Source organism: Vidua chalybeata, chromosome 6 (assembly GCF_026979565.1).
Source record: "Vidua chalybeata isolate OUT-0048 chromosome 6, bVidCha1 merged haplotype, whole genome shotgun sequence".
Classification (NCBI taxonomy): domain Eukaryota; kingdom Metazoa; phylum Chordata; class Aves; order Passeriformes; family Viduidae; genus Vidua; species Vidua chalybeata.
In genome coordinates, this window is record NC_071535.1 from 38727744 (window position 1) to 38753221 (window position 25478).

At 52.6% G+C, this 25478-nt stretch overlaps 1 protein-coding gene across 4 annotated transcripts in view; it reads left to right on the top strand.

The window, feature by feature from the left end:
- Positions 1 to 25478, top strand: part of DGKZ (diacylglycerol kinase zeta) — a 46507-nt gene that overhangs the window by 2517 nt on the left and 18512 nt on the right. For 3 of the 4 annotated variants that reach the window (XM_053945679.1, XM_053945680.1, XM_053945681.1), the window contains exons 2-12: positions 18766 to 18874; positions 19573 to 19668; positions 20462 to 20539; positions 20864 to 20920; positions 23057 to 23125; positions 23550 to 23621; positions 23930 to 24046; positions 24138 to 24209; positions 24453 to 24548; positions 24820 to 24902; positions 25090 to 25150. In XM_053945679.1, the coding sequence (XP_053801654.1) occupies positions 18766 to 18874; positions 19573 to 19668; positions 20462 to 20539; positions 20864 to 20920; positions 23057 to 23125; positions 23550 to 23621; positions 23930 to 24046; positions 24138 to 24209; positions 24453 to 24548; positions 24820 to 24902; positions 25090 to 25150 (910 nt within the window). Of the gene's footprint in view, positions 1 to 17003; positions 17958 to 18765; positions 18875 to 19572; positions 19669 to 20461; positions 20540 to 20863; positions 20921 to 23056; positions 23126 to 23549; positions 23622 to 23929; positions 24047 to 24137; positions 24210 to 24452; positions 24549 to 24819; positions 24903 to 25089; positions 25151 to 25478 lie in introns of those variants that run through there. The other variant, XM_053945678.1, reaches the window with a different exon arrangement.

Sequence of the window (25478 nt, forward strand, 5' to 3'; positions counted from 1 at the left end):
CTTACAGGAGGGTGGAGTAATTGGCTCTAGAGCTGACAGAGACAAGTGCACAATACATGCATCCAGGCTGTGGATGGGTAATTCTTTTAATTGGGCTGATAAAGAGATTGGGGCTGATCAGATAAGAGGTGGTTAGGATTAAATTGCCTTTCTAGGTGCCCTGTTTCTTGTGCTATAAGTGAACTGCAGTTTACCCTTTCCAGGGAGGAATTGGGGAAGGAGTGTAAATGCTGGGGACAATGCCTCTTTCTTGTTCACCCCGTGCCAGTGAAGTGGGTTGCCAGTGAAATGGATCTTCCCTGTGGGCTTCAAAGCTTCTGTAACAAATCCCACTTCAAAGGAAGTATGTGTAATGGCTATTGTGATAGCATTAGCAGGGGCTGATAGCGTAAGCAGGGGCCGTAGCCACCAGTGGGGCAGCTGGCAGATGGTAGTCCAGCAGAGCATGAGACCAAGGACCAAGTTTTTGGCTGTGACCCTTTGGCAGGTCTTGTGCTGGAGCCTGAAGGTGAGCCTAGGGGTGCCTGCCACTGCCCCAGGAAAGGTTTGTGGGTGGCACAGCCTGTGGGTAAACGGCACTCAAGAAACTGAGCCAAGCACCCGCCTACATCTTTCTGGGGCGTCACTTGTCACTGTCTTTCTTGCAGCTTGATGCTTACACCTATGTGAAAGCTGAGAATGATGTGCCACTGGGACAGCAGCCCAGCCTTCCCCATCCCTGCTGTGTGGGGGATGCCCTCAAAGCTGCTGGCCCTTGCACCCACTTTCCTCTGTGCAGGTGCAGTAGAGAGGCTGTGCAGTGGGGTAAGCCCCAGGTGCCCTGGGGGAAGACCAGATGGTAGGAAGGAGCGTGAAGTTTGTGCTCTGCAGGCTGGCAGGCTGAGAGCAGTGTTCCCCTTGGGACAAGCTTTTTCACAAAGCACCTTGCTGCCAGCTGGCTGTTGAGCAATCATCTTCCTATACTTCTCCTCCATACATGCAGATTTTGTATGCCTCTAGCTCTGAAACCTTCCAGCCTCTGCTCCCCATCCTGCTCAGAGGTGATGGCTGGGTAGCTTTGGCTGGGCCTGGGACAGTGTCACCTGTGGAAATCCCCAGCTGTCCCCTGCAGTGACACTTGGGCTTGTTTGCAGGGCAGATGAGATGTGCCGAGAGAGTTGTTTCCACTGCTGAGTTTGCTCTGGGATCTCTGCTCTTTTTTTCTCAATGGGGGAAAAATAAAGCACTGGGCATGCTGAGTAGCTGTACCTGTTGGCAGCCAATGCAGCCTCACAGCAAAGCCAGGCTGGGACAGCTGCCAGCTCACAGTGGGGCTGTGAGATAGGTCAGGGAAGGATCAGCATGGGGGGGTCTGACTGCTTCCAGAGGCTGAGATCCTCCGTGGTGTGGACCCTACCTGCCAGTTGCCTTGTCTCTCCAGTCACAAGCACCCACTGGCAGCTCCCCAAGATCATAGCAGGGGCTGCTACAGTGATATGTGCCTGCTCAGAGAAGGTGTCAGGAACTTTAATTATAGCATCATAGAACGGTTTAGGTTGGAAGGGACTTTGAAGATCATCCAGTTCCAATCCCCCCACCATGGGCAGGGATACCTTCCACTAATCTTCTTAGGAGTTGGAGCATCCTTTCCAGGAAACAGTGTAATCTCCTCAAGGGACTGAAAGGAGGGAGGATGATTGAATGCTTTCCTCCTTTTAACAGAAACAATAGGAAGAGAAGCGCTGGGAGTGGACACAGGTCTTTGCAAGGATACAGTGTTGAGAGGGGAGTGGCAGAGCTGTGACTGGTGCAAGCAGGGAGAGTTTGAGAACTGTTAGATTGTGAGAGTTCTCTTGGGGACTAAGGAGGTGCTCGTAAGGAGGCCAGCCCTCTGCGTTGGGGGCGATGCTCTCATGAAGGGCAACCTGAGCTCTGGCAGGTGGTGGGAGACACAGTGTAGGATTTCCTTCACTCATCATCCTGCAGTGCCTGGGGAGCAGACAATCTCCCCAAAGACTTGGTAAATCCTCTAAATTTAACTTGCAGCTCTGCTCTTAGTGAAGTTCTGTTTTCTTTTTCCCAGGTGACTGTGAGTTGAAGCTCCTGAGTTCTCTCTCAGCCATGCATTTGCTTGCTTGCTGGTTCTTTTAAACCAGTGCTGACTTCGAGATGCTGAGTTCAAGAGTAGAGTAGAGTAGAGTGCAGGCTGACTCCTTGACCCTTGGGCCCACAAACAATCTTTTTTTGAAAGAGATGGGGTACTGGTAGGAGGTGAATGGCTTCTGCTGGAGACTTTTGGAAGTAGAGACTCTGGTGCAGATCTGTCTTGGCAACACAGGCTAGATATGGAAATAGGGGAAACCTGTCCTGCTGGTTCTTGAGCTGGCACCAAGCTCTGGGGATAATAAGTGGGACTGTCTTTGCAATGCTGAGTTCAAGAGCTTTCCCTAGGCCAGCTCTCCAGTAATACAAAAGTATCTACTCTGTGTTTCTGTTGCAACCTGCTGATCCAGCAGCAGCTGCAGTCTGTGTTTGGGAGTTGGGAGTTCTTCTTCTACCCATCGGGATGCCAGGTGGAGGGTGAAGCTCTGCCAAAGCAAGCAGTGAGGCTTTGCTGGCCAGGCCAGTGCCCAGCAGGAATGGAGTCCTGTCCACACCAGATGTAGGTGTTAGACCCAGTGCTGTTCTCCTCCTGCCTGCAGTTTAGGGGTTGATGCCTTAGGGTGCCAATTCTGTACTTAACTGTGAACTCTGCCCCCAGGGGAAGTTCTTCCTCATTGTGCCAGGATGAGGAGCTGAGAAGATCTCTTCCCACTCCATGCTGTCCCAGACAGGAGGAGTTAATGGGCCTCCTGTCTCAGCCCTGGCTGCCGGGCAGGTTGTGCTGTCTGGGTTAGGCTGTTAGTTCCAGTTTCTACCTGTGACCATTGCTCCCGTGTCTGGAAATAGCCTGGCTGAGCTTTGCCCAGCTGACGGCTATCAGCCCTTCCCAGTGGTTCAAGGCCTGGGGAAATAAGCTAAGCATGCCTCATCTCAGAGAAGCCCTGCCCAGCTGTAAGAACTGGAGACGTGTCTCTGGGGGGACTGCAGGATGCTGTCCAAGCTGTGTGTGCAGGGTGGCAGGTACATGGCACTGGTGGGAAAGCCCCACTCTGGGAGCAGAAGGAGGTCTGGCTGAAGGTAGTCCCATCCTTTGGCTGCTGCCCTGTCCTCCATGTGTTCCGTGTTGGTGGATGATTCCTTTGGTGTGTCTCATGGGCTGTTGCTGGCTCCCTGACATTATTACAGGATGCCAGCTTGTGGCAGGCTCTAGTCCCAGCTGCATGTGGGGGCACCCAGCCAGGGTGTGAAAATCCCACCCAGCACCAATAGGCAAGAGCTTAGTGTTTGCCCTTTTCCCAGCTCCACTCACCCTGTCTTCCTTTCCCTGCTTCCCAGCAGCATCTTGTCTCTTTGCAGGTCTGGAGCAGCCCTGGCTCCAGCACATGCTATGGCTTTGAAGAAAGTCATGTGTCCCAGCTGGCTGGCCCAGGAAGTCAGGGCAACTAACATAGAGCCTTCTTGCAGAAGGTTTTCCCCTTGTTTTGGTGCAGCTTGGCTTCCACAGGAAACGTGTGTGCCAAACAGACTGTCCCTTGCTTGCTGTTGTCAGCCCAGGTGTGGATCCAGAGCCAGAGAGCAATGGGACTCCTTGCTGTCTGCTCACCACTGGCTATGGAGGGCCCCAAATGCACTCTAGGGCAGGACTCCCCAATGAGATGAGGATAGAGAATCATGGGGTAGAAGTACGTAAGATGGCTTGGAGCCTCCTCCTGAGCTCCCAGCCTCTGGCTGTGGCCTGTAACCATCTCAGAGAGGGAGCAGGGGGCAATGCAGATGGCCACTTGCTGTCCCTTCTGTGTGAAAGTTCCCACTTGGTCTGATTTATCTGTACATCGTCCTGCCTTGCTACCCTGGCTCTGGCAGATCCAGGGCAAAGCCTCTTACTGCCCAAGCTCGAGGTCACCACAGAAGAGGACATCGTGTAGGGCACTCTGGCAGCTAGCACATGGCAGCTGCCACTGCTGAAGTGTGGCAGGGGTTGGGGTGGGATTCTCTGCAAAGATTCTGTACCCATGTGAGGCTGGCAGATGGCAGGATTATGAAGCTCCAGGGCTCCTGTTCTGTGAGAGCTGCCAGGATGCATGGAAGGAGGTATCCTGCTCCCCAGTTCAGCAGGTTTGCAGGTCAGCATGGGGCTGGGAGATTTTCCAGCAGAGGCTACTGCTGAGGATTCCCCACCTGGGCTCCAACACCGTTACCCGCCCACAAGTTTTCTTGTTGTTTGGATGAGTGAGGAAGCAGATGTGGTGGAGGTGAGTGTCAGAGGGATCCCAAGAATGACACTTCCCATCTGCACTGGGTCACCAAGAGCTTTGCTATCCAGCCCCTGACTGGTGGTAGTCAGGGCTCCTAAGGGTTGGTGCCCATGCACAAGGGCCAGAGAGTTAGGAACAGGTGAACTGCTCTGCCCTGCCCAAACAATACTCCTCTGTGCAAGGCATGGAGAGTGCCTTCATGATTTATTTGAAATTCAAATCCATGCCTGGACCCAGCAGTTGAGGTGAAAGAAGGCAGCCAGGAACCAGGCCAGCACAGGGAAGGATGAAGCAAAGTGGGACTCTCTTTCTGTGCCAGCCTGGCACTGGTCCCTGAGTTGTGTGCCCTCTTGCAGCTGGCTGGGTTGGGCTGGAGGTGGGCAGTTGGCTGGGTCTGAAGTGGGCTGGGTTACTATCCCAGATGTAGGAGTGTGGTGCTTCATGTTTGCTGACTGGCTCTTTAGGGAAAAACAGTGTTGCTGACTCCAGCTTCATGGGCATGTTGCCTGCGTTGACCTCCATCGCTGACAGCATGGGTGGTGGCACAGGTGCCATTGAGCCCCTGAGATCTGCAAGTGCCAAGGCAAGGGGAGAGCATGTGGTGGAGAGATGGCACTGGGGCAGCAAAACTGGGGCGGGGGAGGATAGTGCTATGTGCTGAGCAGCCAGGCATGTTCATGGCTTGCTGACCACTCTCTTTGTGTCCCTAGACTCCACCTGCCCCACAAAGGTGTCTTCCCTTGTCTCCAGGGCAGCCAGCCCAGCCGATGGGGATCCAGGAGGATAAAGCACCGGCCAGCGGTGTATACGTATGTGGTATTTTTATTGGCTTGCACAGGCTGTGCAGTCCCAGCAGCTGCTGCAATGTTTCTTTTCAAAAGCTCTCCTCCCTCCCACCCACGTCTCACCCCACTTTACCCTCTTGTGTCTGTCCTAACCAAGGCCACTGAAAGCCAGGCTGCTTGCCTCATGCCTGTGTCACTAACTTTGTTCTAGAGGTAGCTTGCTACTTGACTTTGATTGACTAACATGGCAGCTTCTGTTTTGCTGGAGTTTGGATTGAAGGTCAGTTGAGTTCTCTATGTCCCAGCCAGTGTGGGCATGAACACCTAGACCCAGTGCATGCTGAATGCTTGGAAGACCTAAGGTGACAACACTGAGGGTGGTTTAGCTAAATGACTAAATTAAATAATAATAAATAATAAAATTTAGCTGAAGCAGTCTGAAGTTCAGTAAGGCTATGACTGCCAGAAATGGTGGAAAAACAGAGCCTGGGAGACAATCACCATTGCTGGGATGTAGTTGCTCTGTGGGAGCTAGTTCCTAGGCTAGCCATGGTGTTGGGGCTAGCCATTACCTCACTCACAAGTGCTCCTGAGGACATGTGGAGGTAGGGACAAGTCCCAGGTTCCATTTCTGGGCTCCCTATGCCTTGGTCTTTGTAGAGCAGCACATCAGCCTGGCCAGGATTTGGCTGCATGTGTGTGAGTGCTGCAGTGGAAGACCCTTACTGCTCTTCCTGGCTTCTGCTTACACAGTTTCTCTGCATGGCATCCTGGGCCTTACTGAGTTTGCCACTCAGACTCTTGTTTGTCTGATGTTGTAGACAAAAAATCATGTCCCAGGACAAGATTTTGGGAGTCCTGTGTTTGGATGTGTTGGGAGCAAGAGGCCATTAGTGCTCTTCAGAGGGGAGGTGAATGGGTTTTGGAGAGGTCCAAAGAGCCATGCATTGAACACCAGAGGGCACGGTCGCTCTTCAGAGCTCTGGTGCTCTGCCGTGCAACTCCAGCCCTTTCCCTGCAGCTGACTTCAGCTGGGTGTTGTGACATGTCCCTTCTGCAGGGTTCCTGGCCTTGACTCACCGCTCCTAGTTTTGCTTTCCTCCCTTCTGCAAGAAAGGGATTGGCAAAGCATCTGCATAGAGCTTTTTTTATGCTGCTGTGGCTGAAGTGGCTGGTGAGCTTGATGGCTTAAACTGGTCAGCTGCTGCCGTGGGCTGGCTGATGCTCAGAGGCAAGCCTCCAGCCAAGGCAGCTGCCAGCCAACTCCCCGCTGCACAGGCTTGTGTGTCCTGGTACCACACAGAGCCTCATAATGGCAACCACCCAACTTCTGCACCTGGAGTCTGGGTCACTCCTCCCACACCGCAAGTCTCTGGAGCACCCAGTGTCTCTGTGGGCATGAGAGGAGGAGCTGAGAAACTCGGGAAGCAGAGCAAGGCAGCCCTGTGTTACTGGTCTGTGCTAAAGTGCTAGTCCATTCCAGGAAGGGGGACACTGGTTTGCTCTCTGCATGGGCATTGCTTCTTCCCCTCTCTGAAGAATGATGGAAGAAAAAAGCCCATCAGTGATTCTGGCAGATGTGGGGATGTTAAGATGAAAGAAGAAAAGGAAGCACATAAGACCAGATATGCTGAGGCCATTTAGAACAAAAAGGGTGGAGGAGAAAAAAACCCAACTTTTCCTCCTGCCCTCCCATTTGTTGCAGTGGGACAAGCTGACATTCAGCAAAGCCAAGAAATAATAGATTTAACATTGTTAAAAGCAGTTACTTCAATTTTGATGTGAAATGTGGGAGAAAAAGACTTAGTCTCTTGCTGCCATGAGGTGAAAAAGTGAAACCAAAGGTTAGACATTATATCAGTAACAAGGTCACAGTTAACAAATGCCACTTGTGTGGCATGTTTGCTTAGTCACAGGGTCATGATGAAGGCTTGGGAGGTGTCTTTCCTGTCTTAGGCTTTGTGGTGTAGAAAGATCACTGGTGACTGGGTTTCTCAGGGATGCTGAGCAGTTCTCCCCCTTGCAGACAACTGCAGGGGCTGCCACTTGCGATGTGGTTTCAGGTGCGTGGGACCAGGATCTCCTCACATGGAAAGTCTTGCTCAGGGCTGCGTGGGCCTGGGGAGCCTCTTGGCCTGGAGCAGTGGTTTCTGCTTGAACACAGCGGACTGAAACCTGTGACAGCAGCATTGGGAGCCTCTGGTCTCCATCACAACCCATTCACCTGTCTGCATGTTAACAGGCTGAGGGCTTACTAAGTCATGGAAGTAGGAGGAGAATGGCAGCAAGGTTTGCGTGACTGAACTTGAGGAGAGGGCTCTTAGGCTTCCTGTTCCTGCTGCCTCCAGGGACTTGGAGAATTAGTGCCCTGGTCTCTTGGTGGTCAGATTGACTTGGAAGGGATTTTGGGGCCACCTGGAATCCACTGTGCTCACCTTTCCATGGTGTTTCCATTGGGAAAAAAGGCTGTTTTCATTTGTCAGTCCAGGTCCTGCCAGCCCAGGAAGGAGATAGGATTGTGATGACTGTGAGGAGCAGCAAGTGGTATCAGCAGGAGTCTCTGCTATGCATAGACCATGGGGGACAAGAAGAGCAGGGTGGGCATGGGGCAGTTGGAGACAAGCTGGAAGCTTGAACTCTCTCTGGAATTGTTCAAGGCCAGGTTGGATGGGACTCTGAGCTATCTGGTTGAGTGGAAGGTGATAGTGGGGTAGCAGTGAGATGGCCTTTAAAGTCTCTTCCAGTCCAAATCATTCTGTGATTCTGTGCTAAGCTTCCTTGGCTGGAGGTGGGCCTGGTGAGGAACCGCACATACTCTTATCAGGCTACTTTGCTCTGAATGATTGACTAGTTGCAGCACATTTTTAATTTTCTCTTTGATAAAACATCCTGCCAGTCCCAGTAAGTGAGTCTTAACAATGATGGACTGGGGCCATCATTCCTAGAGGCCCTTCTGCAGCTGGCATCATAGCTGCCCTGGGGCTGTGACGGTGCTGGGACCTGCTTGACCGCTAGTGGCAGCTGGCTCTTTTCCAGCAGTGGGAAGGGAATTCAGAAGGATGTGTAGATACCCTGTGTAGGGAAGGAGGCAGAACCTTCCAACCTTCATCAGCTGGCAGTTTTGAGGGGGGAGAGGATTGAACGAGGTAAATGCCTCCTGCCTGCCCTGGGTATCTCCAGCTCCCTTTCCTCTCTGGTGTTGTGAGAAAAGGGGTGAATGAAATCCTCAGCAGCTTTGGCAATGGATGGGTTCACTCATGTGTCCTCCCCACCCCTCTCTCCCACTGATTCTCAAAGGCCACTTGCTTTTTCTGCCATGATGGAGATGACAGCAATGGTAGCAGCTCAGCCTTTGGGCCTGGCTACCTCTGGGGAATGGTTTCCTGGGGAATGGTTTCCTGTGAACAGCTTTCAAGACACCCATCGGGCAAGGCAGCTGGCTGCCTTTGCCACACTGGCTGCTGCCTCTGTGACATTTTGTTATGATTGTGTTATTGGAGTCCCGCTTCAGGCCCCAAGGAGCACTGGGCACTGTCCAAACACAGACACATTCCTACACACAGAGGAGAAGAGCTGTCTAATTTTAGCCATGACATGTAGGCAAGGGGAAGGGGCAGGGGCAGGCAGGAGGGGGCAGGGTGTGAGAGGATGAGATCTCAGCTGCAGCCATCCGCACTGACTCACTACGGCTCTCATCGCCCGGGTAAATGACTGAAATAACAATAGATGGTGATGGCATCATAGCTGGCCTTTGGCATGACCTTCCCTTCATCTCTGCAAAAACCAAAGAGGAGACGGGTTTTGTGGCCCCAAAAGGGAGATGGGTTGTGTTTGGCTGGGAGCAGATCCCTAGAGGCAGCTGGGGAACCCGGATAGTACTGAAGCATGACGGGGAAGTCCCCAGCCTGGCTATGATAGGTCCCATGGAGGGTTTTCACGATGAGGGAAGACACAGAGCTCCTGAGACACCTGTGGAGCCTGCCTGGACTAAACACTAACTCAGAAGCAAGTTACCTCCTGTGCATGAAAACAGGCTCTCCGTGGCTGGCGGCTTGACTCTCATCAGCCATGCAAACCCCTTTATCCAAGTTCCAAGGAGGCAGGAGAGAATCGCCACTTTGGCACATTCTTTCCATGTTCTCCTGCTGCCGCTGCCAGGGAAGCTGCGCCATCCCGAGCTGCAGCTGAGTGTTTGGAGAGGAGCTGGCGCCGTGGGGACCCCTCTCTTTCCGGGCCCGCTGTGGTGCATGCGCCTGCGGCTGGGGGCGAGCCAGCCTCAGGGCTGCTCAGAGAGGAAGTGCAGTTGGCTATTTTAACCAGAGCAGCGTAGGGAGGAGCGGAGGGAGAAGCCAAGCACTCTCTCCAAACTAGGACTTAGTAGGGGAGGGCTGGCCTGTTTCTGCAGTGCGGCCACTGCCACCCACTCGGCACCTGCAGGACCCCTGCACCGCTCCGGATCAGGTCACAGGGGCTTTTTCCCACTATCTCCCCTTTCCTTGTCATGCTCATCCCTATCCCTCACGCTTGCTGCTTTTGTTTGTGCTGGATGCGGGATGGGAGGGGACCTGGGGGGAGAGACAGCCCTTAGTTTGTAGGTATGGCATTTAGTTCCAGACCACTGTGAAGGGCAGGGGGAGCAGACCCCAGAGTCATCGCCAAGACCCTCAAGTTTGCTTTTGTCAAGTACTGTTTGCTGCCAGAGCCTGGAGCAAGCCGATCCACAGCAGTCCCCAGGGCTCAGGCGAGGGGTCTGCAAAACACAGCCTCCGTGGCACTCAGTGGTGCCTGGCTGCTGTTTCTGTGGGGTTGCCCTGCCAGTGGTGTATTTCCAGCCACCCATTCTGATGCTTTCGTCCTGCATGTCCATGTGGCATGGGGGTGGCAGCAGGAAATCTGCAGGTAGCAGAGGACAGGGGAATAGCCTGCGCCTTGCCAGGACCCTTAGTCCTCAGTCACTTTGCTTTGGGATGGCTTAGGAAAGCAGGACAGATTTGTGAAGTCCTGGCGTATCCTCTGGTGCTGGTGTTACTGTGATTCCCTGCTTATGCCAGAAACAGTGGGATGCCCTTCCTGATCCCTGCTATGGGCTGGAGGGAGGCATGTGAGTCCCATCGTTCTGAGCAGTGATCAGTGCATGTTGTGGGGTGCCTGAGGTTTTCTTGATTTTGCTTTGGGAGGTGCAGAGACTTACTAGCCCTGGGAACCACTGCCTATGTTCTGTATCTGCCACGCTGTAGCTTTGTTGTTACACAAGGTTCATCGCTGCCTCCCTGGAGCGGCTACCCTGGGCAGACTCTGTGTATCGCCCTGTCTGGGGCAGCACTGTGGCCAGTAGTAATTTCTGTGCCAGGATTTTGTCCCTGTGTGCTGGGGAAAAACTCTGGGGCTGCTTTGGGAGTTTGGATCCAACAGCTGGGCTGTGGGACTGGCCACCCTTTAAATAGTGCGTCCCTCCTTGTGAGGAACAGAGCTGTGTATATTGAATGAGGGGACCACCACTGGGTGTGATAATAGGAATCTGCAAAAGAAACCACGGTCTGAGTACTTAAACCACCATGACACCCTGGCTGAGGCCCCCGCTGCTTGGCTTCATGCATGTCACTCTGGAAAGGAAGCTCAGAGAGAGAAGAAACTCTCCAACTCCTTCCCAGCCTGCATCGCTGGTCCTGCTGATGGGACCAAAATAGAAGAGAGGCCAGCCTCTGCCCCGACCCCTGCTCAGCCTCAGCCCCAGGACCATGGGTGACAGTGGTGGCTCACTCTGCATTTCAGCCCTGGTTAATTCATGGTTCAAGGCTGTCAGTCTTGCTGTTCGGCTCCTCAGCCAAATACAGCAACAGATTGTTTACATCAGTGCTGTCAGGTTTCTTGATTGCCAGGAGGCAGATTATTTACTGTAGTGGCATATAAACTTCATAACATTATGATGGTGGAAAATTGTCAAGGGATATAAATGCCCAGAGTCAGCCCAGGAGGCTCCAAGGAGATGGTTTTGGTTTAAATTAAGATAAAACACTGTCTTCCATGGATTTTGGGAAGGAAATCACAATGTTGTAATGGGAACACTATTCTGAATGTTAGGGCTGGCAAACTCTTCACTTTATGAAGTCTCTGTGGAGGATCTGAGCTACTCTGGCAGATGTGCCTTAAAACAGATCTCATGTTTGCCTTTAGAAGGTGGTGAAAAAGGAGACGGCACCATGGCATCATGCAGAGCTTGGGGTGAGGTGGGATGGAGCTGCCACAAGAAGGGTGTTGGGAAAATGCTAGGAACTGTATAAAAAGTCTCAGTCCCTTCTGCTCCCAGCCCCTGTTCTTCCCAGAAAACCAAATGTGAGCATTTTCTTGTGGAGGGCCAGGCATGAAGGTGGGATGGCTTTTGCCTTGCTTTGTTTGAAGCATGGCTAGGCAGTGTCCTTCCACTTGGCTCTGCCACTTGGAGAAGCCTACTGTGACAAACTGTCAAACTGTGGTGTTTCATTTCTTTGCCTTGCTACAATCGTCCCCCAAGGCAGCTGCCGGTCCTTGGTGTTGCATCTGTCACCCTGACTTGCTCATTTGAAGAAAGCATCTTAGAAGTTGTATCTCCTCCCTGCGGTGTTCCCAGCTCCTGACTGGTTGTGAGTTGTACTCTTGTTCAGCCCGGTACAAGATGGATACAGGGAGTCTACACTGACATAGCTGCCTGTCCCTTGTGAAGCAGTGCTGTCCTGGGACCTCCAGGTTGGCCACCCAGAGTGCCAAGTGACACTGACAGTCTTCTGAGCATGTTGGCAAACATACTTAGATATTTCCAGGGGTGTCTTCCTCTCATGTCCATGCCTGACAGGGACCTCTATGCAGCACGTGCAGGGACCTCAGGGACCACAGGGCTGGGAGGAGGTCCTCTGCAGCTGCATGCATCTGACCACCAGCTGGTTTCTAAGCATTTGCCTTGCTTTCTTATTAGCAGAGAGGTCTGAATTCCCCTTGATCAGGCCCAGAAGTCACTGAGAGATAAGCTGAGATGTATCGCCCTCTGAGTACCCTGCTAGGATCAGAAACTGGCTTCTGCAGCTTGGAGGAGCAACCTTATGGTTGCAGCAGTAATCCCCTCCTCTGCAGGGTGACAGTGCAACTGAGGATGTGCTTGTCCTTGCTCTGGGAATACCATGCTCCTGCAGCTCAGAAGCCTGGAAGTGGCCCATATAGGTGGTGGCACTTGTTGCAGCAGGTCAAATGTATGAATCCTAAAATAGATGAGCATAGCCCATAGCTCACCCCTCATGGTGCTTTGAAAGGTTCGTGGTTTGGATGGAGCCTCCCTGCCCCAGTGCTGGGGGGAGCCCCATCTCCTTGTTCATACTGGACCCAGTGTGGGGGAGCTCCTGACTCTGTTTTATTTGTGTGATGGTAGGAGAGATGACAGCTGGAATGGAAATTCTGAGTAGAAACAAAATGCACAGTATGGGAACTTGCTGATCACTGCACACCTCACTGCAACCAAAGCCTGAGGGCTGCACCACATCTTGACTAGCATTTTCCCTTCCCCATCTGGTATGGGGGCACCTTCCTCACAGACCTCATCTGTGCAGGTTGCTCTTGTAAGGTCAGAGAAGCCTGGCTGGGGAGCTCCAGGGAGAGAAGAGGTCGGTGATGATGTGTGGGAAGCAGAACAGGAGAGCAGGCACAGGATCTCAGCAGGGGTGGTGTAAGGACAGTAGCGTACATGGGAAGATTGAATATCAGAGCACTGAAAGGGCATTGTGGATTGTGCAAGCTTGTGATGGAAACAGAGGCTGAAGGCAACCAGTGGTGTGCCAGAGGGGTGGGAATGAGCAGCAGCTCTCTGGATGAGCTCCTAGGTCCTTCAGTCCCTCCAGTGCCCTGGCAGGGAGGAGGCAGGGAGTCAGAAGCCCAGGAGATCTTGCTGTCACACAGGAGTGGCTATTAATAACACACTTTCCTTGTGGCTGGTCTGTACGAGTCAAATGTCTTTGCCAGGAGAAGACAGCTTGTAAACTGAAGTGGGCTCCTGCTCACACTCTGCCAGCTCTAGTGCCACAGCAGCTCCACAGCACCCACAGCTAGCCAGAATGCAGGAATACAGCCGGCTGCCATCAGGACAGGTGCTCGTCATGGAACAGGGTGAAGCTCTCAGACTTGTTTCCCTGGTAGTCCCGTGGTTGGAAAAAATGCTTTCCAGTTGACTAATTGGAGGTTTGCTGAAAGGTCAGGAGGAGCTGATGGTGTTATTATGTCCAGATTTCTCTGTGGCTCAAGGCTTGTGCATTTAGTACCAGCAAAATCCTGCAGTAGGGTCCTCTTGCTTCCTTTGGTGCAGGAATAAACCAGACTGCTGGAGGGACAAAGGGAATAATAATGCGGAGGAAGGGCCAAGAGGGTGTATGGCACAGGTTCCCCCTGCCTATCACAGAGAGTGTATTAAGTATGGTACATATGGGAGTTTGCTCAAGGCTAGTGAAGCAAAGCAGAATAGTGGAGCTGAATATCCAGATTCTCTTTGTGATGTGGGCAAAGATTATGTCATGGGGGACACTGCATGTTCAGCCTGTCTGGTTTTGGAACCGCCATCACCAAATGAGGGATAGCTGCTGGATATCTGGAGAGATGTCTCCATAACAGCTGATTCACAAGCTCTATGTCCACTGTAGTTACAAGATGCAAGTTTTTCCTCTTTGATCCCTGCTGTGCTTTCCAAGGTTGTTTAGATCTTGATGGGACATGTTCCTGCTTAAGCAGCATCTCTGCACTGAGGCTGGGCAGGGTGTGTAGGATGCTTTGAGGAGTCTGGTAGTAAAAAAACACCCCACCTTTCAAGAGCTCTGATTGCAGATCATGAGCAGACCAGAGCTGCTGTCTCCTTCCTTATTCACAGAATGAGATTGAAATGATAGTGTGTATCTGCTCATAAGTAGAGTTGATATCCCAGTACATGCAGCAGTACTTCCTTACTTTGCACCCTGCAAATGCCAGGCTGCCTTGATCCAGCCTCCTTACCTAACTGAGCCAAGTAATGTGGTCTACAGAGCAGCCACAGGTGCTGGCTCCTCTCCATCTTTTCTCAGTGACAAACGATGGAGATGCCAGAAATGTGCTGGTGTTAGGCCTGGGGCTTCCAAGGCTTAGCTCTTTTCGGGCTCCTCTCTGCCTATTGCATGGTACCCCAGCTGCTCTGCACACAGCTCTGCTAATGCATATCAACCATGGGCAGCCCCAGTAGTTCATCCATCTGCTCCACCAGCAGCAGTTCTCACACCTGCAGTACACCATTTGGAGCTAAGGTTGGAAGTGAGATGCAAGAGGTGGGGATATGTACACCCAGCATATCTGAGCTGCCACATGCTGCTGTCATGGGCTGTCAGATGGCAATCTTGTAATAACCTTCACCACTGGTGGTCAGAGCTTGATTTCATGTGCCATTTACAGACAGCCCTGAGGATAAAAAGGTCTGCAGTCAGCTAGGCTCAAACATAAATGTCAAACCAAGGTTGTTCTAGCAGATTTCCTCACGAGACTGGTGCAAAAAGGAAGGAAGCTGTGTTAAGAGATCTTCCTGCCCACAGCAGCAACACAGTAAGCAGTGGAGCAGCTTTGTGCTGGTGGAATATCTGGGGTAGGAGGGAACAGCCATTCAGCTAATTTGAGGTGCCTTTGGTCAGTATGTCTCCCCCAGGAGCTGAAGCTGGCCAAAAAGGATCTTTTGCAGTGTGCCACATCCCGTGTTCTCACTTTTTTTTGTGTGTTTTTTAATATGTTTTATTTGTTCAGACAGTTTTTAATACCTGTTGGTGATGCTCACTGCCAGCCATTGAACATGACCCAGAGTGTGGCAAGTGGCCTTGAAAGCCAACAGCATCCTGGCATGTGTCAGTAATAGTGTGGCCAGCAGGACTGGAAAGTGACTGGAAAGTGACTGTTTCCCCTATACTCAGCACTGGTGAGGCCACACCTCAAGTGCTGTGTCCAGTTTTGGGCCCTCCTCCTGTCACTGAGGTGCTGGAGCACATCCAAAGAACAGTACAGCTGGTGAAGGGTCTATAGAACAAGTCTTAGGAGGAACGGCTGAGGAAGCTGGAGGCTCATGGGAGACCTTACTGAGCTCTATAACTACCTGACAGGAGGTTGTAGCAAGGTGTGGGGTCAGTCTCTTCTCCCAGGTAATAAGTGATAGAACAAGAAGAAATGGCCTCCCCTTGTACAGGGGAAGTTTAGATTCTCTGATTCTATGCTGTTTACTGTGCATCATCCTGCAGATAATATGGAGAGGGTACATGAATGGAGCACTGCAGTGTTGGGAACAGGCTGGAAACAGGGTCATCAGCAAAATGCTGATGCCCTCTGCAAAGCTGCATGGGCCTTGGGTGGATTAAACCTTCTGGTGACCAAGTACCTGCCTGCATTGCTTGCAGTGGTAGGACTTGAGAAATACTTCTGAGGAGTATTTCTGAGGAGGTGATGCTTTGGCTTTGCTTTCAGTTCAGCCAGGCTTTAGCTGCCCCGATGCTGCTCTCTGGAGGCCACTGCCTTCCTTCCTTCCTTCCTCCTGCCTCCCTCCCTCCCTCCCTCCTTCCCCTACATTACTGAGTACAGGGATGGTGATAAGCCTATAGAAACTGAAGAGCTGCTTCCTTGTCTGCAAGAGTGGAGGAGACCAAACCAAGCTTGTATTTTCCAAAAATACAAACTCACCTTTGTATTTGTCTGTTAAAAAGAGGTACAGCCCAATGGGCTGCTTGTGCTACAAGCACTATCAAAACCTCCATTTTGTCCAGAAGATAAAACCTATGTCCCATCTTACATGCATTTCCCAAATAAAAAGGGAAGAAGCTTCTGATAAATTCACCTGTTTGTGTGGGCCTTGAGTCACTGGAAGTTTGGGCCAGAGTGATCTCCTGAAGGTTCTCTCATATTACTGACCCATAAGAATGTAAAAGAGCATGGGAAGAGAGGAAGGTAAAAGAAGGGGAGGAGATGTCAGTCTGCATGGTGAGCAGCATGCCCATGCTCTCGTGGTGGATAGAGGAGATGCCTTGCACAGCATAGAAATCCTTGAGAGTGGTAGTGGTGGTTGCTTGTGTGTGCTTGCAGGCTGCCATGATCGAGTCCCCTGCCTTGGGAGCAATTGAAGAGAAGAAGTTTGCTTCTACCAAACTGTGGATTTTGGTGTGATTTTTAAAGTTGGCCTTGAATAAATCCTCTAGCAGCTGAAGAGGGGTGGCAGCTGGAGGGTGGGAAATGAAGCACTGTCTCTGGAGGAGGGGAGCACTGGAGCTAGCCAGACTCAGCTCCTTCCACTCAGGCCTTTGCATGCTGAACCACTGCCACTGAAAGTGTTGCAGCACCTTCCACCTGTGGCTTTCAACAGACTGCTGCAATGTCCAGGCAGCCTGTCAAGCTTTGAGAGCTGGGCAGGGAAAGCATGAGCTTTCCATAAAGCTCTTTCTCCCATGAGAGGGATGTTTTGCTCAGGACAGATGGGATGATCTTCCTAGCTCTCCTCTGCCCTGCTCCAGCCTCTCCCAGCTTCCAGCTCTCCTAGACCTCTTCTACCAAATTTTCCTGCCCTGGTTTTACTGGCCTTGTTGATTTTCTTCTGTAGCACTCACAACGGCTTAATTTCAATTTGCTACAAATTTGGTGGGACTGGTACCTAGCCAGAGTGGTTCCTGTGTGGAAACCAGGTGGATCAGCATCAGGAGAGTGGTAGGGGTAATGGAGGTGCCAGGGCTGATCGGCACCTCAGGGTACACAGGGGTTCTGCTTAGTGGAGTGCAGGGAATGCAGAGGGTCCTCTTTAGGTGGTAACACCTGCCCTGCCATTGCAGCCCTCTGTGCTGAGCTGTGAGACTCATGGAGCAGTAAAGTTGTGGGGAGCAACACTATCACACACCTCAGGTAGCATTGCCATGTCTCCCACTCCCTGCTTCAGCCTTCTATCCCTTGCTTCCCACTGTACCCTTGCCCTGACAGCCACAGCATGGCCTGGGACTCATAGGGGAGCCTACTGAATTCCTGGTCTCTGTGTTAACAGCCACCATCCGGATGCAATGGAAACCTTTTTTAGGCGGCATTTTGGGCGGAAGGGGCTGCGGCGCACCAGCGTGGTGGCTGTGCCCACAGGCAAGGCCAGGCGTCGCTCCCAGGTGGGGCTGCCCTCCACCTCGCTGGCCCAGTGCCGCCGTGGCTCAGGCACCCCAGCGGCATCCCTCTCCTGCCTGGGCCTGGTCCGGCGTCCCGGCACGCGTCGCCGCTCCAGCACCACGCCGCCCTGCCTCAGCCCTAGGTTTGCTGTGCAGAAGAAGTGCAGAGGCCAGGCACGAGCCATCGATGCCCAGCTGCTGGATCCCACTGTCCTCCGGGCCAGCCTCGTTCCCACGGGAGAGGAAGGGGACAGGGCTCACTGCACTGACAGCTCCACATCTGAGTCTCCAGAGGATGGTGGCGCAGCAGCAGGAGCTGAGCAGGGCCAGCATGAGCATTGTGCTGAGGAGACGTGGCTGGCCATGCTGCCCCAGCCGCGGCCGCTCCAGGCAGGGCTGCTGTCGCGGGGCCCCCGCTGCCTGCGGCGAGCCTCCTCCCACCGCCTGCCCACCGAGGCCCTGTACGGCCGGGCTGCCTACGGCCTGCCAGGCCGCTACCGCCGCCTCAGCCAGCACCGGCGCTCCAGCGATGCCCCTCAACCTGGGCTGCTCCCCTCCGGCCACCCACAGCTGCTGGCCCAGTACTGTGCAGGAATAGCTGGAAGCAGGTGCCCCTCTGCCACCCTCGTCAAGGGTTTGGGACCGCAGCCCACCTGCCACACCACCCTGGACGGCTGGAGCCCCCGGCTGCTGTATGTATGGTGGCAGCGTGCGATCAGGCAATGCCTTGGGGAGGGGAGAGAGGCAGTGCAGACCCAGGTTGGGTGGGGAAGGAGGGAAGAGACTCAGCGCCGTTGGCCCTGGCTGCCATTGGTGTCTTGCAGTGCTGCTGGCGTACCATAAGCATCTTCCGCTCTGGCCAGCACTGCCACCGATGCTCTTGGTGCAGTTCCTGGGGCTTGTGGGTGTCCTCTCCTGCCAGGATGGGACCGAGGAATGTTATAGGCCTGGTTTTACTGGCTGGAGATGCACCTTTCTTCTGTTAGCTGGATTTCCTGCTCCTTTCCTCCACCCTACACATCTGGGAGAAGCTCACTAGCCTCAAGCAAACAGCTGCTTTTATTCTGGCCAGTTGTACTGGTCCCTGGGAGCAGCCTAGGCTCTGAGGTGCCTGAGAGATGCCGGGAGACTGTTGGACAGGAGCTCTAGATTGTCCCTGCAAAGGCAGTCCCACCACCAAAGCTTGAAGCTCAGTGGACTCCCAGGGTGTTTTACAATGGAGCTCTTATCCCTGAGGGCATTAACCCAGCAGGCCCAGGCTGTGCCTTTTGTTGGGTACAGGCTGTCTGGCTGAGCTGTCAGCAATGTGGCCAGTACCTCTTCATCTCACAGGACTATCTCACAGAAACAGGTACTTCTCAGCCAGCTGGGATGGAAATTCACCTCATTTCCAGCCCCTTGGTCCTGAGGAGGCTTTTCTGCTCCAGCCTCATATTGCATCCTAGAAGCAGGTTGTGCTTTGCACATATATTTAATAGCCAGCCCTCCTTTGTCTTCCAGGAAAGCTATTGCCAAATCCAGTCTCCAACACATGGTAGCCCAGCCAAACCCGGCACTAGCTATGAGGAGCGACTCGGAGAGGCAGATACGCAGCACTGTGGATTGGAGCGTAAGTTGTACTGTGTTTTGCTGGGCATTGCATGGAATGGGCTCTTGGCCAAGAAGCAGCAGGCTCTTCCCTGGGTTGAGGCTTCCCAGGTGACTGACTTTGACAATTTTATGGCCTCTCCCATTGCCACCAGCTGGTGCCAGCATCTGTGCTCCTGGCAGCACTACTTGATGCTGCAAGAGAGAGGCTGTGGAGGCACAGGTGGTTCCTGGAGGGATGGCATAACTGCTCCACTCCCAGCTTTTCTGCTTCTGACAACCAAGATCTGTTGGCTGGGGCCAAGCAACAGGAGTAAGCCCCTGCTCCTTCACAGGCAATGCCCCACAGGTTTTAAGCTGCATGAACAGAAGCTGGTTCAGGAGTGTCCCCTGCACTGAGTTTGCCCTGATGCCTCCTCTCGGGGTGATGAAAACAGCTCCCCTGTGCAGGACATTACAAGTGGTTTGTAGGTCTTGGAGCTGGTTTCCTGGGGCCCTCTTGTTTACAACAGGTGAGTGGGCCATGGCAGCAGCTTTGTGAGGTTTCCTCTCTCCAGATGTCCCTGGCTGTTGTGTGCATCTTGTCTCGTGGCCTCCACCTAGCTCCAACCTCCCACCTGCAGCATTGTCCAGTATCTTGTCTCTTGCACAAAGCATTTTAGGCGCTCAGGTGCCTCTCTGGGGGTTCTCTCAGAGCTTGTGTTGTCTTGTGTCTTTCAGGAGGCTGCGGTCTATGGGGAGCACATCTGGTTTGAGACCAATGTCTCTGGGGACTTCTGCTACGTTGGGGACCAGAACTGCATGGCAAAGCTTCTGGTGAGTCACCTGGGGCCACCTGCCTTAGCAGCAATGGCCACAAACCTGGCTGTGCTGTCACCATGTGGGGAGACCGCAGAGACCACACTACTGCTGCTGCTGCTGGGGGACGTGCAGGGGTGTGGGGAGCTGCCGAGGCAGGGACTGTGTCCCTCCTGCCTCTGCATACTGGAGGGCCTAGCCCCCAGTTTCTGCCAATGCTGGTTCTCAGTTTGCAATGGGTACCTGATGTAGGGCTGCCACTTGCCTGGAGGGTTCCAGAGAGAGGCTGTTGGTATTCCACACCTTTGGAAGGACAATCTGAATCCAAGACTTTTTAATAGAGGAGAAAAGTGAGCTGGAGACCCAGGCCTGTTGCCTCCTGCCCCTGCAGTCCTCCCTCCCAGTTTTCAGGCTCAGTCCTGCTCGTGGTGCAGGACACGGAGCACTGATGCCACCCTCTGCCCCTGCCATCCTGAAGGTGCCTGCCACTGATGCCACCCTGCAGGTGCCTCCCAGACCAGCTTCCATGGTGCTCTCAGGCAGTGTCAGAAAAGGACAAGGATTGCGGGACAGGATAATAGGGAAAGTACCTCCCTGCTCAGTCCCAGGCTTGAGAACATCTGCTATAGGCACATGGTTAGACCCCTTCACTAGATAAGAAGTCTAGCTTGTATCTTACTTTACAACAGGGCTTGTTCTGTATCCCAATACATAAGAAGGAGGTATGATGGGAGGCTGAGCTTTCCAGTCTCTGAACACTACATATTTTCATTCACATATATATTTTTTCTCCCCTTTTCTTACCCTTCAGCAAAAACCTCTCTCCAGGCGCAAGTGTGCAGCCTGCAAGATCGTAGTGCATACACCCTGCATCGAACAGCTGGAGAAAGTGAGTAGAGTCTGTTAAGCCCTCCCTGCAGCTTGCAAAACTGTAGCAGCCTTTTCTTGGGCAGTGAAACACAAGAAGATTGGGGAACTGCGATGTGTAATTGCAGAGAGGGGTCTTCTGAGGAGACAGTACCAAAATGAGGATCTAGTGACATGACTGGGACCCCAGGCCCCATTTTGTTCAGTAACCAAGACATGTGAGGGTTTTGTGGCAAGTACCAAACAACTCCAGAGGTTCTGAACCTTACTGTAGTGCAGTAAATTCCAGTAGTTTTCCTTTAGGTACAATGGTTTTACTCGTTCCTCTCGTGTGTTCTTCCTACAGATAAATTTCCGCTGCAAGCCTTCCTTCAGGGAGTCAGGATCCCGGAACATACGGGAGGTGAGAGATGTGCCTTGGACGCTGCCCACATTTGCATCTCCCCTTTCCAGTTTGGTGGTAAAGACACCAGATGCTGCCAGCATATTGCCCATCCAAGTGGAGACATCATGTTCCTTCCTGCTCCAAGGGGGTGGTGCCATAAAAGGGGTGTTGCTTTGCAAGGCAGCAGCACAGACTGGGTGTGAAGGGTGAGGAGTTTGCAGGCAGCAGGTGCAGAGCATCCGGTGGTTTGCATTTTCTGAATCTGCATGGGTGAAACCTACAGACAGTGTTTTTTGGGAGAAACTTTTTTGGGGACCTCAGGCACATAGATGAGGCAGTGGCAGGTCCCCAAATCTCCTGCAATTTGGAAGGAAGCAGTATGGGCTCATTTCTGGCTTTATCACTCAGCCCTGACCTAGGTGCCACAGGTGGCAGTGCAAGTTGCCCACAGTAGTGGTATCAGACCCCTTCAGCCCATGTTGTAATGTACTGGGTGTAAGCAGTGGCCTGGAACCTGTCTGCTGACCTGCACTGATGGAAGCAGCTGTCAGCCTTCGTGCTTCACCCTCCAGCCTGTGGAGCCAGTGTAGCCTGTGCAGTGCTCTGGAGTGGGTGTGGGTGGCTCAGTCATGGGCTATTTTGGTAACAGAGCTGCCCCCAGCACACTCTGTTTGTGCTGGCACAGCAGACCTAGCTGAGGAAGAATATTCAAACACAGGGCTGCCTGCTTTGAAATGCCAGCATGACGTCATAAAGGGAAGCTTTCAGCATCACTTTAAACCTTCCTTTCTTGCTCTGTTTTTCTTTCTGTGCCTCCTTCACATATTGCTCTTAGTCTAGCTCTCTTATTTGTGCTTCACTTACCTTTTGGGCTCTGCTAATAGCTTGCTGCCTCTGCTCAATTGTCTGTCTCTATTTTTCTTCTCTCCAACCTCTATAAATCTTTTCTCCCTCCCCTTTCTTGCTTTTTCTTTTTCTCACAAATTCTGCTTCTTCGTCCTGTCTTTCTAATGCTTCTCAGTTCCTCCAAGGCCTCTTCCTTCCTGTTTCCCTCAAAAGGTGCTCTTCTGGCCTTTGTGGTGCCAGGGATCCCCTTCAGGGTCAGCCCTTTCCCTAGATGTGCCTGCTTGGACCCAGAACTGAGCTCAAGGCATAGCCCTCCTTCTGCTCCTACTGGATTAATACCCACTAAAGCCAACAAGACTCTTTGTCTCCTCCTGTGTGCTGCACTCAGAGGAGGCAACACTGGAGCTGACCCCAACCTCCTGCCAGTTTCCGCCTGTCATCATCGTGATCCCAAAAGCTGTCAGGAGCAGGATGTTGGGCCCTGTCATGCCAGCCTGTGAACTCGCACTCCCTTTCTCTTTTTGCTACTCTATCTGCAGTGCCATTCCCAGTCCAGGGCTGGAAGAATAGGATGTGATTTAGGACAAGTGGTACTTCATTACAAAACTTCTGACTCCCTCACAATCACTTCTGCAAGTCCCAGCCCTGAACCCACTGTGAGCCTGCAGGCAGAGCAGAGGTGCTGGCGAGCAGCCTTGCTGCCCATGCTGGAACTGAAGCAGGCTCAGGATTGGCCTGGGGAAAGAGCAGGGGGAAGTGGGTGTGGAGGGCTTTGGGGCTGCCACACTTCTTGAGGAATGTGAAGTGAGAAGGTTCACTGCTTAGCTGCAAGCACTTCCATCTTTTTCCTGTGGGCACAAACTGTGTCTCTCCAGGGATTTTCACGCCTTCCACCAGCACATTTTTCACCTGGCACTAGGGGCATCTGGGCAGAGATGTTAAGGGACAGAGATGTGCTACTGCTTGCCCACTCTCCATTGGATCTGCTTTGTGTGATTCTCAGTCTTCAGTTTCCCTGTCCTCCTTCCTATTTCTTCTGGTTTTAATTCCCTTTTCTTGGAGCATCTTAATTTGGCCTCTTGCCCCCTGATTCTTTGGCTTTGCCTTCTCTCAGCGGGTGGGGGGCTGGTGCCTATGAGCAGTGGTTTTGCTGCAAGAGCAGAGGTTGGCTGGCCTGTGTCCTCCATTTCTTCTGCCTGTTCCTGTGTTCCCGCATGCACTGGGCCCTCCACTTCTTTTTTTTTTTTTTTCTTTTTTTTTTTTTTTCTTTTTTTTTTTTTCAATTTTCTTTTCTTCTTTTCCGTTTAGCCCATTGTTGTCCGACATCACTGGGTGCACCGGAGGCGGCAGGAAGGGAAATGCCGGCAGTGTGGCAAGGTGAGAGGGCATCTTGGGCATTTTTCTCAGCCTGAAGGAAACCGAAGGTCAAGCCAGAGACACGCACAGGGCTGGGAACTAGGGACATCCCACCATTCCTGTTTGGCAGCAAAACCAAGACACGTGCCCTGCTTTTCTCAGTGAAGCACTGAGAAAAGCACTGTAAGTGCTTCTCACATAGAGTAGTTCTTCCCCTGGGCCCAACTAATCCTGAAAGAAATTGTCTTCCTGACATGCTTTCCTTGAGCAATAAGGACACCCCTACAGAGCACAGTGGCCTCCCTGGTGCTGTTGTTGTGGTTGGGACTGTCTGACAGGATCTGGAGGGCTCCACCTGCAGGCATGCTCTTTGTTAATGTCTCTTACTGTTGGATGGTAAGAAACTGCAGGGAACTCCCTAAGCCTCTTATCCTTTCTTCCATAGGGTTTTCAGCAGAAGTTTGCCTTCCACAGTAAAGAGATTGTAGCCATCAGCTGTTCCTGGTGCAAACAAGCGGTGAGCAGAGCCCCCCTTTATGCCTTACCAGTCGGTTCTGCACTAATGACCTCTGCTTTCTGCTGGGACTCCCCAAGCTGCTGCTCTGCAGCCTGCCCTTAACAGCTCCCCCTGCTGGGAGAAGTTGTGCTGTGATCTATGCAAGCTTCTTTGAGAGACTTTCTCTTCATTGCCTTCCCATTACAAAATGCCTGCATGGTTTTATTCAGCACTCCCTGCACTGGCATGGGGGACCTGAGAGGAGGAGATGGTGGCTGTGCCCAGCAAACTGAGCAGCTGAGTTTTCTCTCTGTCTTCTCCTTGGCCAGTATCATAGCAAAGTATCATGTTTCATGCTGCAACACATTGAAGAGCCCTGCTCACTAGGGGCTCACGCTGCTGTCGTCATTCCTCCCACCTGGATTCTGCGGGTCCGGCGGCCCCAGGTAAGTCACTTAACTCTTGGGGCTCTTTCACAGTTCCCACTTGCCCAGTGGCTCCTCACAGAGTTTTCTTGTTTGTTCCTTTTCTCTCTAGAATCCACTGAAATCTAGTAAGAAGAAGAAGAGGACATCATTCAAGAGGAAGTCCAGCAAAAAGGGGGCTGAGGTAAGATATGAGGGGACTGGGAATGACCTTGTCTTGGAAGGGCAGAAGGACTGAATAGTGAGGAGCAAGGCTGGGAATAAAAGTGGACTATTCTGGGTCTGTACTGACATTAAGGAGGTTGAGTTGGGGTGGCTGGGGTGTTTTCTTCCTCCTGCTTCTGACCTGCATGACATTAGGGCTCAACTGGAGATGGCAGTTTGCATTTCCCTAGCTTTGTTAAAGGATCTATGGTATCTCTTTCAGGAAGGGAGGTGGAAACCCTTTGTCATCAAGCCCATGCCAGCTCCTCTCATGAAGCCCTTGCTGGTGTTTGTGAACCCCAAGAGTGGTGGGAATCAGGTATGGCCTTGTCTGGTGTGTCTAAGAAGACATCTCTGTGAGGGTATTGCCATTCGAGTGCTGAGCTCTGATCATAGTTTTGGTGATGTTTCAGCTGCACAAGAGACCACAATGCCAGTTTGCTGCCCAGCAGTTCCTACCTCAGCCAGGCTTTGCCTGTGTTCCCTCCAGAATGGTGTTGTCTTAGCCTGTCCCTGAGGCAGGACCAGATGCCTCCTTCTGCTGTCCACTGGGAACTCGATAGTACCTGAAATCTTTCTTCTCCTCATAGGGAACCAAGATCATCCAGTCCTTCATGTGGTATCTCAACCCACGGCAAGTTTTTGACCTCAGCCAGGGTGGACCCAAGGAAGCGTGAGTACTGATGGCAGCAGCACCTTTCTCTCCCCCATCTGTGTCCCAGGATTCCTCCCAAGAGCTCCTCCCCAGCTCATAGAGGGAGACATGGACGTGGCTTTGTGAATGCCAAGGGCTCTGTGAGGCAGCTGCTGTGTAACACCTTCAGTAACTCTCCCCTTCTCAACTTCCCTGTTCCCTGCAGGCTGGAGCTGTACCGCAAAGTCCACAATCTCCGGATCCTGGCGTGCGGAGGAGACGGCACGGTGAGTCTCCAGCCCCTCCATCCGATAGTGCCCCTTTGCCCAGGCCTTTCCAGTGCAGACAGCAGCCCTCCTTGTAATCCAGAACAGGGCAAACTGTGCACTCTGCATCCATGCTACAGCTGGTAGTATAGATGCTGCAGGTTCCCTCATGCACTGTTCCAGGGAGTGCTAGTCTGTAACATGTCTGGATTTGTAGCCCTTTTGAGGACCAGTGTCCTCACTGGGGTTACTGGTATCTCCTGCAGCACCTGATTAGAGCATTAAAAACTGTGAATAGCCTCAGCTGTGGCTAAGGATACCCCATCTCTGCCCCTCTGCCATTGCTAGT